General features: G+C 60.0%; 1 protein-coding gene across 1 annotated transcript in view; it reads right to left on the bottom strand.

The window, feature by feature from the left end:
- The window catches only part of CARS1 (cysteinyl-tRNA synthetase 1), a 45,501-nt gene that overhangs the window by 18,236 nt on the left and 12,705 nt on the right, over nt 1–14,560 (bottom strand). The window contains 7 exon segments of the mRNA XM_011287089.3: nt 1,428–1,549; nt 3,087–3,175; nt 3,378–3,518; nt 11,884–12,033; nt 12,888–12,986; nt 13,398–13,494; nt 13,957–14,045. Coding sequence (XP_011285391.1) covers nt 1,428–1,549; nt 3,087–3,175; nt 3,378–3,518; nt 11,884–12,033; nt 12,888–12,986; nt 13,398–13,494; nt 13,957–14,045 — 787 coding nt within the window.

Below are 14,560 nucleotides of genomic sequence, written 5' to 3'. Positions count from 1 at the left end.
CCCGGAACTGGCGCGTGAGCTCCCCCAGACGGGGGCGGGGGGGGGGGGGGGGGGGGACGGGACCGTGCGGCCCTCCCGTGGCCGTTGGGTTCCAAACCCGGAGTGACCTCCACTGCGGCTCTGGTGCGACGTCAAACAGGTCCGGACGTCCCTCAGGGCGGGTGTCCAGCTCAGCGCGCCATGGGCAGAAGCTGTGGTCCTCGTGAGGAGCAACCCCTTCTGCGGCCGGGCGTGGGTCCCACGCGGGCTTATGGGAGGGCCCTGCCCTCGTTCGCGTGTGCGAAGGCCCGTCTGCTAGACAGAGCCCCGCTGCCCGCGTACCTCGACCCCTCTGCGTCTTGGGGGCCTCGGCCCGTCCGAGCGACCCGTGCGTGGGGCGTGCCCGGCACCTCCCGTGCACACCAGGGTGCGTCCCTGATGCCGCAGGGATGCGGGGGCCCCGCTGCCGGTCCACCCAAGTCTGTGACGATCCTCTGAGGACACGGGTGCCTCAGCATCGTGACGGGACCTCCTTTACTCCGCAGGATGTCTTCAGCGATCCTCGGGGTGGCCGGGCAGCTCAGGGGGCTGAGCGTCTGACTCCTGGATTTGGTTCGGGTCCCGATCTCATGGTTCATGAGTTCCAGCCCCAAGTCAGGCTCTTCTCCCTCTGCCCCCTCGCCCCCGCTCGCGTGTGTGCACAGAGGCCTTCTGTCTCTCTCTCTTTCCCTCTCAAGTAAAAAACTTAAAAAGAGAAAAAAAAAGAGAGAGGAACCAGGCCTTCTGAGGTGCCGCCCAGAATCGGAACATGCCCACAAAGACCTGACCTGGCAATTCTTGCCCCGCGTTCCTGTCTTGCTCGTCCCAGGGCACCTTTAAGACAGCTGCGCAGAGCTGAGCCCGTGGAAAGCGGTGACCGCCACCCCAACCGCCTGACGAGGACCAGGGTCCCGCTTCGCCGCTGTCTCCCGTTCCCCCGGCTCACTGTGTGCGACCAGAACCCGTAAGGGCCAGCTCTCGGGACCGTACTTCCTCTGGCGTGGGTGTGCTGAAACCGTAGCCTCAATCCAAACAGCCCTGGGGTTTCCACTTTCCCAAAGGCAGAAGCTCAGATGCCAAGGGGGCCACCTGCTGACCCTGGTTGGGGGGGGGGGTGGCTTCTGCCCCCTCATTCACCAGGTCGCAACCCGCATATTCGTGACACATCGGCACTGGGCGTCCCACACCGGCACGCAGGGCGTCCCACAAGCCGCCCTGACTCTCCGGATCCAGGCCCGGGGTCCGCTACGCTTTTTGAGATGGTGTTGGATACGCTCGCTTTTTTGTTTCTTGCGGAAAACCCCCCAAACTCCTTGGGCGACAAGGCACAGCCCCCAGGTGCCCGGGTGAGGCAGGCTGGGGGCGGGGGCAAGGCCTGGGCTTGAACCCCCTCACCCGGCCCCGTTTACCTTCCCCTTCCTGCAGGGCTTTCTGGTCCCCAACGGCCTCGGGCACCAGCTTCCCGTAGGAGTGTCTCTCGCTGGAAGCAAACTTCACGGTGTCAAAGTAGACGGACCCATTGGAAACATACCTGGAAAGTAAGAACCAGGCTGTGGGAAAGCGGACAGACCCGCGGACAGCCCGGGCGCCTCGGAGGAGCACAACCTGCAAAGCCAAAGGGCTGCACGGGCCGCGGGCCTCTTAAAACTCTGCTCTGCCCACTGCGTCCAGCGCGGCCTCGGCCGTCCTGCGGCCCCGTGACGTAGCTACTCGCAACCACGGCCGCCGTGCAGGCCAAGCGGGCCCGACACGCACGCCTCGTCACGGAGGCCAACTCCTCACTCTCGGGACGGCGTGTCCCCGTGCAGTCCCTCCGCCTCGCAGCCCTGGACCACACAGCTCCCGCCCTGCCCCTCGCCTCGGTGACGGCACGGTCCCGGGTGTCCTGCCCTCGCTCGGTCTGCCTTCCACCCGCCTGCACGGCCCCGCCAAGCTCTCTGCCTCTCAGCAGCCCTCCACGTTATTCCAGCCCGGAATGATCTGTCTTCTCTCACCTTGGCCTCGCCCACGGCACTCAGTCTGGCACACGACCCCGTGTCACCCTGCAGGGACCGTGCCAGGTAGGGGACAGGGGAGGCGTCACCACCTCCAGAGAGCCTGTGCTACTCCGGGCCCCACACCAGGTCTTGTGCTCTCCTCGTTCCGCTCGGTGGCACCTCATCTCGCCCGAGAGGCGGGGACGGAACCTCCCAGAGCAGGGGCACAGGGGAGGGCGCCCCCCTCCCCCCGCGCGGCAGACCCCACGGCCCCAGTTACGCTTCTGGGCGTCGGTGATTCCCGACAGCGCTGACTTCAGAGACGCGGACGGTGTTTCGCGGGTCAGGTGGTGCCGAGAGGGCAGACCAGGGTCATAACCGAGGCCGAGGGCCTCGAGGAAACACGCGTCCCTGGGAGGTGACTCGTGGACAAGGGGTCTCACGCCGTGCGGCGGAAACTGCGCCTCCACGCTCACCAGCCCGGCCCCGTGCTCGCGGACTTAGCCGTGGTCTCGCCGGCAGCCCGCAGGCGGGCGCTCTCTACAGCACGCGCATCCTTGCCGCGGCCCCGACGCTGAGGACTCAGCGGCACCGAGGAGCGAGGCTGCCGGGAGGGTCGGCGTGACACAGGGGCGGTTGCTCCCGCGGTGAGGACATGGGCTCGGCCGCGTCCCCCCCAAGTCCTGTGTGTCAGTGCTAGCCCGCAGCCCCCCAGAACGGGACAGTGTTTGGAGACGGGGTCTTTGCAGGGGCGAAGCGAGGTCACCAGGGGGAGCCCCAACCCCGCATGACATCTACGCAGCGTCTGCGTCAGAGGAGGTGACGAGGACACAAAAGGAGCCCCAGCAGCCCGTGTGCAGAGTGACAAGTGTGTGCCAAGGCAGCGAGAGGGCCGCCGTCTGCCAGCCGAGGCCAGGGGCCGGGACAGAGCCTGCCCTCGCGGCCCGCGGAGGAACGACCCCGCCCTGTGCCATCCGGAGCCGGGGGCTTGGTGGCCGCAGCCCCACAGCACCACGAGCTCCCCTCCCTGCCGCCTTCCCTGCACAACCTTCCCGGAACGCCGTGCTCCCACGGGGAGGGCCCCGAGCTTACCCGTAGCCGTTGTCCACGATCTTCTGGACAAAGTTCACGATCTCCGGCACATATTCGCTCACCCGGGTCAGGACGTCCGGAGGGAGAACCTGGGGGTGAGGAGAACAAGTGACCCTCTTCCTTCTGGAACAGCAGCCTCGGACGGCACGCTCCAGGAAGCCCCGGCACCAAATGCAGGCCAAGAAGGCCCGCGGGCCCCCGGCCCGCACTTCAGACCTGACCGAAGACGGCCGGATCGCGATCATCGGGCCCCGATGAGAGAGCAAGGGCGGGACACCTGGCGACACTTACGTTCAGGGTTTCCATGTCTCTGTGGAATTCTTCTTCCCAGAACTTGGGCAGTTTGGAGAAAATAGAATTGTCCGTAACTTCGCTGCCCAGGGTGGAGTCCAACCAGTCGGAGAGCAAATCTTTCGCTTCTTCCAACAACACCTGTGGACAAAGACCAGCATCCACACACGTGTACGAGCTTTGCGGGACCGCATCTCGTGCAGCTGGTCCGCACCGAGACCTCGAATTCAAGGATGTGCCACGCAAAGCCACGTCCACGACGAGCCGCCATCTCCGTGAGACCGCGGTGCTCGTGTAAACGGCTCAGCACGGGGACAGACACCAGGCTGCCTAAGCGGGAGGTTCCAAGACGCAGCACGTTCAGGAGGTCCGACCGCTGTGGTCACAGGGTTGGGGTGGCCGTGGGGACAAGCGGGGCCGCCGCTGCCACGGGCCGGGGCGGGGCAGGAGCGGGCACGGTGCGGTCGTCCACAGCCAGGGCACGGAGATGGCACAGCCCCGTCCCGGAGGGAGGCCTCTCGGCCAGGGCGCCCTGACCGCCAGATGCCGTCAACTGAAGACAGCAGGCCCACGTCACGGGCAACAGCGCGGTGCCGGTACGAGACGTGTCCTGTCACCGCAGCACTCCCGTCAGACAGGAGGAATGTCCATCTGTGATGGGAGGTGAGTGTCGTGGCCGTGGCCTGAGCCGTGCAGGCCGGGGGGACCCTGAGGTCCTGCTCTGGAGGAACCCGGCGCCTTCGGCATCTTAACCGGAGCAGTGACGGGGATGTGGGGACAGGCAGGCGGTCTGCAGTCCGCCAGTGGGGGCAACGGGGCCAAGAACAAAGGGTGCAGAGAGAAAGTTCAGGAAAAGAGGACACGGAAGACACAGTGAGGACACGCAGGGAGGCACGTCTGTACCGCGATGTGGACAGGAAAGGCGCAGCTAGGGGCTCCCGCCAGGCTCCCACCTGGAACATACCTGCTACCTGCTGCCGGGCTGGCGGGCGGTGACAGGGCCCCACCAGGACGCTCGGCCCCACGGCCACCACGCCGGGCGCCAGGGAGGCACGGTCCAGAGGCGTGGGCTCGCTTGAGACTGAACCCCGCTCACGGCACCTGGCACGGGGCCCGGCCCCCAGCCTGGTCACCTCCCCGCCCGTCCCCTCACAGCCGGGAACCTCACGGCTGGCTATCGAGGAAACACGACCGGGCACGCCAAGAGGCAGAGAACGACGTGAAGACACAGGGCGGCTGGCAGACCCGGGGGTCGAACTACTGGGATGAATACGCTCAGGGCTCCGATGGATGCGGCCGACCACGCGCAGGAACAGAGGGCCAAGGTGAGCAGAGAGAAGGAAGTCCTGAGAGAACGGGCAGGAGACGTCGGGGATCCACCACAGCGTGATAGAAACAAAGACTGTCCTTGTGGGGTCATCGGGAGACTGGACGCGGCCGGCGGAAGAATCTCGGGGCTTGAGGACAACAGAACAGAAACCCCCAAAACTGAACATGAGAAAGGCTTCATTCTCACAGAGTGAACGAAACCGAACAGGGGAGCCGAGGCCCCGGGCCCACCACAGACGTGCCACACGTGCGTCACGGGGACAGCAGAGGGAAAGGGAAGGAGAAACGTCGGACTCCCGAGCGAGTGAGAGCGCCCCATTCGTGTCGGACCCTAACCGCAGGCGCACGGAGCCCCCGGGACGTCGGGCAGGAGAAACACCGGAACGCCGCACCCAGGCACGCCGAGCTCGGGCCGCACCCCATCAAAGCTGACGCAATCCTGAAAGAAGCCAGAGGAAGCTCGCTGGTAGACGAGCAGAGGCGAGCACTGCGCCCGACTCGTCCTCACGCTCCGTGCAAGCAAAGAAGGACGGAGATATTTATTTAAGTGCTGAGACAAAACGCTTGCCACCCGGGGAATTCTGTGCCCTGTGACGTCGGCCTGCAAAAGCAAAGGGAAACCAAACTCTCAGGGAAACAAAAACCAAGGGAACGTGTTGCCGGCAGACCTGCTTTGCAAGAAATGTCCAAAGAAGCTCTTTAGAGAGGACGAAAGTAACAGAGGTCGGAAGCTTGGGTCTACATAAAGTAAGAAAGAACATCGCGGAAAGAATTAAGCGCACGTAAAATATAAGCCATTGATCATTACTTATTTTTTAGAGAGAAGAGAGAAAGAGCATGCACGTGAACAGGGGAGGGGCAGAGAAAGGGAGAGAGAGAGTCCCAAGCAGGCTCCAAGCTGTCACCGCAGAGCCAGACGTGGGGCTCGATCCCGCGACCCTGGGATCACGATCCGAGCCAAAACCACGAGTCGGACTGCTCAACCGACGGAGTCGCCCAGGTGCCCCAGAACTTCTATTTCTCTTAACTGATCCAACAGAGAACAGCTTGTTCAAAATGATGGCAGTGGGAATGCATCGACCTGCACACTTTCGTACCCGTTTAAGTAGACACAACGCCCTCTGTGTTTCCAGACGGCTAAGACAAGTGACGGCCACGACACAAGGGCGGGAAGCAGGAACTAGGGTCATCTCGTTATTGTAGGGCACTCCTACGACCACGAAGGGCACAGTGTTTTTGAAAGTGGGATTAGTCACAAGCGTATATTGCAAACTCTAGGGCAACCACTGAAAATCAAGTGTTAGATATGCGGTAAAAGGGGAGAAAGCAGAATCATGTGAAAGGCTCACTTAAAACCACGAAAGACAGACAAGGAGGGGAAGACAAAACAGGAACAAAGACCGAGGGCAACAAGAGAACACAACAGCGTGGATAAGAATCCAAGTACATCAACATCACTTTGAATGTCAATGGTCTAAACGCACCAACGAAAAGAGATCATCAGAGTGGATCAAAATCCAAGACCCAACTCTCAGTTGTCCACAAGGAATCCACTTTAAGTAAAAAGACACGTACAAATCAAAAGCAAACGGATGGTGGAAATGCACTGTGCGACCACGGTGCAAATCAGTGAAATAAAGCAGGAGTAGCTCCCTTCAGACAAAGCAGACTTCGAAGCCAGGAGAGTCGTCAGGGATAGAGAAGGACGTGGCAGGACGAACGGGTCAGTTCTACAGGACAACCGTGCTTACGGTGTGCGGGGCCGGGGGCAGGGCGTCAGACCACACGAGGCAGAAGCAAGCAGAAGTGCGAGGGGAAACAGATGAACTCGCAGAGGTGGTTGGGGACTTCAACACGCCTCCCTCCGAAGGGGACGGACCCAGCAGTAGGAGATGGGTAAGGAGGCGGATGAACTCAACACGACCATCAGTCGGCTGGACCCAATGCACGTCCACAGACCACTTCGTCCGACAGCAGGCAGAACACGCAGCGTTCACCAACACAGACCACAGGCTGGGCTATAAAACACGCCTGAACGAATTCAAAAGAACGGAAACCATACGGCGTGTCTGCTCTCGGACCACTGTGCAACTGAACTAGAAACCAGTAAGAGAAAGAGAGCTGGAAAACCCCACAATACATGGGGATCAGAGAACGCATTTCTAAAGAACACACGGGCCAAAGAAGGTTATCCCAAGAAAACATTAAGAGTCTTGAACTAGGGGCACCTGGGGGGCTCAGTCGGTTGAGCGTCCGACTTCAGCTCAGGTTACGATCTCACGGTTTGTGGGCTGGAGCCCTGCTTCGGGCTCTGCGCTGACAGCTCGGATCCTGGAGCCTGCTTCGGATTCCGTGTCTCCCTCTCTCTGTCCCTCCCCCACTCATGCTTTGTCTCACTCTGTTTCTCAAAAATAAATAAATGTAAAAAAAATTTTTTTTAAATAAATAAAAAGTTTTTGAGCTAAATGAAAACGAAAACACAGTGTACCAAAATTTGTGAAATGCGGCAAAAGCAGTGCTTAGAGGACGTTTGTAACACTAGGCGCATAGATCAGAGAAGAAAAAGAGGTCTAAAATTAATCGTCTACACTTCCACCTAACAAACTAGAAAAAGAAGAACAAATTAAGTCCAAAGTGGAAGAAAGAAATAATAAAAATTAAAGCAGAACACGGGAACTCCATACAGAAAACATCCACGAAACCAAAAACTAGTTCTTTGGGGAAATGAATAAAACTGATATGCCTCTAGCCAAGCTGCTTAAGAAAAAAAGAGAGAAGACAATACTAGTACTCAAAGTGAAAGAGGGACATTACTACAGACCCCATGAAAACTAAAAGCATAATAAAGTAACACTGTACACAACCCTGTGCCCCCAAACTTGAAACCTGGACGAATGGACCAATTCTTTGAAAGACAGAAGTTGCCAAAACTCACCCAAGATGATCCACACAATCCGAAAAAAGCCTGTATCCTATGTCTATTAAAGAGATTTAATCAATAATTTGTAACTTTCCAAAACAGACATCACCCAGGCCAGGTGGGTTCACTGGTGAATTTTATCAGACGCCGAAGGAACAAGTTATGCCAATTTTCTACAGGTTTTCAGAGGAAAGTAGCAGACAGACTACTTCCTAACTCATTCCACGAGGACAGCGTTACCCTAACGCCAAACACAGACAGAGACATTGCAAGAAAAGAAAACTGCAGACCAGTATCTCTCACGGACATAGATGCAAAAATCCTTAATAAAATATTAGCGGGGCGCCTGGGTGGCTCAGTCGGTTAAGCATCCGACTCCGGCTCGGGTCACAATCTCACGGTTCTTGGGTTCGAGCCCCGCGTCGGGCTCTGGGCTGACGGCTCAGAGCCTGGAGCCCGCTTTGAGTTCTGTGTCTCCCTCTCTCTCTGCCCCTCCCCCACCAGTTCTCTTCCCCTCTCTCGAAAGAGCATTTAAAAAAAAAAAAAAACAAAGAAAAAGGAAAGGAAGTGGTGTGCCGACGGCTGAACTTTAAGATCACAAAGTTCTGCTCTAGGAAAACCACAGTCAACACGAAAAGTCGAGCCTCAGACTAGGAGAAACTACTTGCAAAGACACAGCTGATAAAGGGCTCTTATCCGAAACGTGCACACTCAACAGTAAGAAAACAAACAACTCGATGAAGACTGAGTCAAAGACCTCGACAGGCCCCTCGCCAAAGCGGCTCAGATGGCAAACAGGGAAGGACGTGGAAAGGTGCTCCCCACCGATGCCGTCGGGGGAACGCAAACCCCAACAGTGAGATACCATCACACGCCTGTCAGAAGGGCCAAAATACACACACACACTCCATGCTGGGGAGTCAGAACGGCAAGGTCTCCCTCTTGCCGGGATCGGGGGCGGAGCAGCCACTCTGGAGGGACGGTGTGCTGGTTTCTTGCAAAACGGAGCATGCTCCTAGGATCCAGCAGCCACACTCCTGGTATTTGCCCAAAGGAGCCGGAAACTCACGTCCACACGAAACCCTGCAGGTGGACGTTTCTATCAGCTTCTTCACAACTGCCTAACCTCGGAAGCCACGAAGGTGCACTCGGCAGGTGGGCGGATAAACCAGCTGTGGGGCGTCCAGCGGACGGAGTCTTACCCCGCGCTCAAGAGACGCGAGCTCTCAGGACAGGGGAAGCGTGGATGACCCTGACGTGTAGATTTAGTGACAAAAGCCAATTGAGAAGGCCACATGGGGTGCGATGCCAACTCTGTGACGTTCTGGAAAGGGAAATGCACGGAGGCCGCAGACAGACGAGCGGTTTCCAGGGGCTGGGGACAGGGAGGGACGTGCAGGCGGGGCGCACGGCATGCCCAGGGCAGGGCATCCACTCTGCCTGACGTTGGAGTAGATGTGCGCACCACTGCACATCCGTCCACACCCATGGAACACGCACCACCCCCCCCCCCCCAGGACAGAACCCGTGTCTGCTGTGGGTTCTCGGTGACGACGATGCGTCTGCGGGTGATGTGCTGACAGTGGAGGAGGTGGGGCTGGAGGGGAACTGGAGGGGAAGGCCCCGTGGGAAATCTCCGTGCCTCCTCTCAGTCTTGCCGGGAACCTGAAACTGCTCTAAACACCAGGTCTTTAAAGAAACAGACGAAACAGGAAGACAGAATGGAGGGGACCGACCCATCCGAAACGACGCCTCCGTATGAAGGTTAAGATCCCACCTGGGCCCCCCATGGGCCTGGACAAGCGAAAACACACGGGAAGAAAGAGACAGCACAAACGAGCCTAGACCTCCTCCCTCCCTGACGCCAGGGACAGCTGGCGAGATGCTCACACGGGGTGGGTGGCGTGGCCAACAGAGGAGAACCTGGGCAACCACACGCTCAGACCTGACACAGAACACAAAGGAGCATTTAAAAGGCTGATACGTTTGACTGCGTCAGAATTGAGACCCTCTGTTACTGAAAGAAAGTGAAAAGAAATGCCAGAGATTGTGAGAGAGCGTTTGCAACGTATTTAGATGACAAGGGGTTAGTGTCCAGGAGTAAGGACACTTTTAAACCTGTAAGAAGACAGAAATCCAGGTGGACAATGGGGCAGAAGACCTGTGCCCAGAATCACGGCCGTCAAGAGAGCACACGGAAAGGCCATCTCGCGAGAGGTCAGACACATGCGGATCCAAACTACAGTAACGAGCCCGTCACGTGCCGGCTCCTATCCCACCCACGAAAGGAACCCGGCAACCCCAAGTGCCGGTGAACAATAGGGGACACGTGTCACAGACACGGGAGGACACAGACACTTAGGGAAGCGTTACTGCACGGCAGGCCCCAGCTGCCAGCCCCCCTGGAGAGGCCCGCGGGCAGGGCGGCCCCGGCTGAGTCTGCAGGAAAACGTCCCTGCATGGAGAGGCGGGGACACCGGGACCACTCTGTGTCATCGAGCGAACAGTGTGGCTGACGCAAAACATAAACCTGCTAGTTTCTGGAGTCGGAGACTTGGTGGGTGGGAGCCGTGGTCGGGGGAAGCCGTGCTGGGTGCTGGGTGGATGTGACAGCACCCGTGAAGCCTCGGACGTGGAGGGTCCGATGGACTCTCTGCACACGAACATCTACCGTGGGTGGCCACACATTTTCTGGTGGGGGAGGGCGAGCCGCGCGTCTGCGGGAACCGGGGAGGCCCGTGTGTGGATTCCTCCAGACTCGGCCCGAGCTTCGCCCCCAGCCACAACCCCGTGAGACCCGTGAGACCCCTTCGATGTGAGGACAAGTCTACGCCGAGTCCCGCGCGTCCTTCCGGAGAATCACCGGACGCGTGGCCGGTGTTGGGGACCCGACGGTTAGGCAGACACACGGCCGACAGCCCAGCACCTCCACCCCAGACGTACAGCCTAAAGAAACTCTTGCAAATGTGCGTCCACAGACAGAAAAGGACTCCCAGCTCATGGTCAGCTGGTCAGCCTCACCGGTGCTCAGAGAAGTGCAGACCCAGTGCCCCGCGGGCCACGGCCCCCACTCATCAGGAAGGCTACCGTCAGAAGGACAGAAATCACAAGTGTTGGTGGGAACGGTCAGAAACCGAGGTCTGGATGCTGCTGTGGAAACCGGTGTGGCGGATTCTTGGAATCCTGAAACCTAGCTGCCACAGTCCAGACTTCCGCTCCGGAAGTGTCCACACGAAGGAACTAGGCGGGATATCTGCACAGCGCTCTTCACAGCTGCGTTACTCATCACGGACAAAAGGGGGCCCGTGTTTCACAGGGACAGAGTTTCTGTTTGGGAAGACGGAAAGTTCTGGACGCAGAGGGTGGGGACAGCCGCACAACAGCGTGAACGTGCTTAGCGCCCCTGAGCTGAGCACCTGTAAGTGGTCAAGGTGGTACATCTTACGTCACGTCTGTGTTATCATACTCTTCTAAGGAAAGGGTATCGGTGGAATAATCAAGAAAAAAATTCCCAGTCATACTGCCATAACCAGGAAACGTGACTGGCATCCCAGGAGAGGGAGAAACAGCGGATGCAGGAGGCCCACCGAAGGAAGGCCAGCTACGACACGGGGCCCAGGCGGAAGAACGCCCAGCAAAAGCGCTGGTCCACGGGTCTGTGTACATCAGGCTCTGTCTCATTAAGCTCGGCAGGAGGCCACGCCGGCCACCTGAACCATGGGAGAATGTGAAAGTGAAAGTAAAGCCTGAACTGGGCACCACTCCCCCCCCTCCAGGGAGGGATGGCCTTGTCAGTCGCCCCACTGAGCACTGGAGAGGGCAGCCAGCAGGGGGCGCGAGCGAGCAGGAGAAGGGCCGGGCTGGAGGCGCCGGCAGTGACAGCCTCCCGGGCCCCAGTGCAGTGCCCTCACCCCGTCCAGGGGGCGGAGGAGCCTGCCCGGGAGGCCCCGGGGCCGGCGGGGAACCCACACAGGGCCCCACGGCCCAGTTCAACTCCAGCCTCACTCCGCTCTCTGCAGGTGCCGCCGAGAAACACGGGGGAGGCCACCAGAAACCGCTGGAACGATCTCCGCACATGCTCCGATGCGCCGCCCCCGCCCCCCCCCCACCCCGTGAGGACGCTGGCGTGGGGCGAGGGGAGGCCTGCTCGGCCCCAGGGTGGCCGGGCCCAGGTGCCGCACGCAGAGGCACAGGCTGGAACCCGGGAGCAGCGAGCCACCTCGGGGCAGGGTGTGCGGGTCACGCTGGAGACCTCACCTCTGCGCAGCGGGCGGCCTCCTCTGCCGGGAGGCCGCCCCGCACGGCTCTCTCCAGGGGCTCTGCGGCCAGCCCCACCGCACGCTGGGTGCGCTCCAGCATTTGCTTTCTGTCCGGGTCCGTGGTCTCATTTAACTTGACTGAAAACGGCTGCAAGCACAGGAGAGGGCAGGGCCGTCAGAGGCTGCCTCACCGGAGAGGACGGTCCCTCCCCCTGCTCTGCAAGTGTCCCCAGGGCGTGGTCCTAGCTTCCCCGAAGGAGGCGCAAGTCTGGCAGTGGACAGGCCCGGCCTGGCACCCTGCTCCTCGCACCCCCCCCCCCCCCCGCCGGCCTGTTTCTCTGATGTTAAAACGCCTGTGCTCGGGGTCACTCAGGTGTCACCTGGGGACTACTGAGCCTCGCAAAGGCGCGAAGTCCTGGCGGGCCCGCCCCGTGTCAGCCTAAGACCACTAAGCTCTGATTTCATTCCCACTTTCTCTTCTAGAGATGATGCACGTAAGCGCTGATCACTGCTGTGGTCACTAAAATACTAATCACTCTTAAAGAGAAGAAAACTACTTATTCTAGCCTTACCCTGTTAGCACCATACTTTGTGATACTGTTACTCAAAATATTAAATTGGAAAGAATTTCTGCCAATAATTCTGAAAATTTCTAGTGCCCCCAACGTAAGGGGCTGGGACGGCTTCCGTGTCGCACACTCAGAATCATCAGATGCGGCTGTGATCTCAACACAGAAGACACAGGAGTGTTAGGGACATTGTACGGGCAAGCATACTTTACTGCCACCGTGACAAACTCTGACATTCTCCCGTGAGCGGCAGGCACAGCCCCCTACTCCACGCCCCGTCCAAGTGTGTCTTTCCTGGCGACTTTTCCCACAGGCCAGGGGACCACGTGACCCAGAGCTCCGGTGCCCGGATGGCGCTAGCTTTACTTGCGGACAACTAAGGCCCCACGCCAGGGACGGTCAAGAGTCAAGGAACAGACAGACGGGGGCCCACCTTCAGGGCGGCATGAACATCCTCCAGGAGCTGGGCCGCCTGCGGCTGCTTCCCCCTGTACTGCTCAAACAAGTAGTTCTGCCGGGCCCTCTTGATGATCTGGAGAGATGAAAGGGAGACCAGGGTCACGTCCAAAGTGCGCCCTTGTCCCTGCAAGCCGGCAGACTCTGAGCCCCGCCAGGCGGCCGGGGAACACCGCCCTCCTCCCGTGACCTTTCTGATCTTCAGGAAATTGGCTGCCCTCCCCCCGCCGCCCCATCGCTGCACGCAAAGCCGCGTGCCACCCGAAGTCTCGTTGCCACGAAGTACCTCGGGCTGACATCTTATCAGCTGGGTCCCCGGTCGTTCAGGTTCTCGCAGCATCTTCACATCTGAAGACGGACGTCATTCGTACAAACCGTGACGCTAACTGGATGTGTACGGGGCCAAGGCCCACCATGTTCTACTCACCGACGTCACTTCCTCCTTCCCACCCCCGCTGTTCCAAAAACGGCCTGGTGGGAGCCCCACCTTGTCGTCGATGTCCGTGATGTTCATGCAGTAGAACACGTCGAACCCGAAGTAGTCCCGCAGCACTCTCCTCAGGATGTCGAAGGAAATGTAGGACCTAGAGCATGCGGACAGACCTTTCCCGCGGACCGCCACGCACCCCCGCCCCCCAGGGCCACGGCCACGAGAGCAGCCACAGGGGAAGGCTCCCATGGCACCACCACCCTGCTCAGGGCCCGTGACCGCCGTGGGGGCCCCAGCCTGCCGCCAGAGCCGCGGGACCAGATGTCTACACGCGGCCAGGACGCCCGCCACACGGCTGCCGGGCAGGATTCCCGTCACCTGTCCGCATCCCCCAACTTTCCTATCACGGATGTGGGTTACTTACAGAATGAAAATTTTATCTTAGAAATAAGAAAGGCTCGGGGTTGATTTTCCTCTCGAATCTCGGGTCCCTGTAGCAGAGCAGAGATCTCTGAAGGGCAGAGATGCTCCCACAGGGCCCACACCTCCAGACGGCCGCAGCGGGTCCCGCCCGGCCACCCCCCTGCCCGTGCCGGACGCCCACAGAGGGTCCCACCTGGCGTGCCCCATGTGAGATGCGTCGTAGACGGTAGGCCCGCAGCAGTACCACGTCACCTTCTTCCCGTTTTGAGGTATAAACACGTCCTTTGGTAAAACACGAAGGGACGACCGTCGTCGATGTGTAAGAGGCACCGCGCAGGGTCACCCCGGCCAGCGTCAGAGAGGACGCTGGGGTTTGTTTACGCCAAATTCAGCAAGGACAAGTCTGTCTCACTGGCAAAGGCCATAGACGTCAGGGACGGGAGAGCTCCGTTACTCCGGCTGGAACCCCCGAGACCCCGTGTCCCCGCGTGCCAGCGCGCTCACGGACAAAATTCTAACCCGCCGTGGCCGCAACCAAGCAAACCCCACTCGACTGGGATCCGATCCCGCCTTCTCGAAACCCGGTCGGCGCCCGGCAACGCCCAGCGGGCCCGCCGCTCTGCCCGTCGGCTTGGCTGGCGCTGGGGTGCCTGCCGCCGCCACGTGTCCCCTCTGAAGGCAGGCCGGCACTCGGCGTGGCTCCGAGTGACCGCGGGCGTCTACGCCCCTGGGCGGCCGGGGGAGTGGTCAGGGCGCCGCAGGGCCAGCAGGCGGCCCTCCCCTCGAGGACAGCTGTC

This window comes from Felis catus, chromosome D1, assembly GCF_018350175.1.
Source record: "Felis catus isolate Fca126 chromosome D1, F.catus_Fca126_mat1.0, whole genome shotgun sequence".
Lineage (NCBI taxonomy): Eukaryota > Metazoa > Chordata > Mammalia > Carnivora > Felidae > Felis > Felis catus.
Note: the sequence above shows the minus strand (reverse complement) of the source record. Positions and strands in the feature narration are given on the sequence as shown.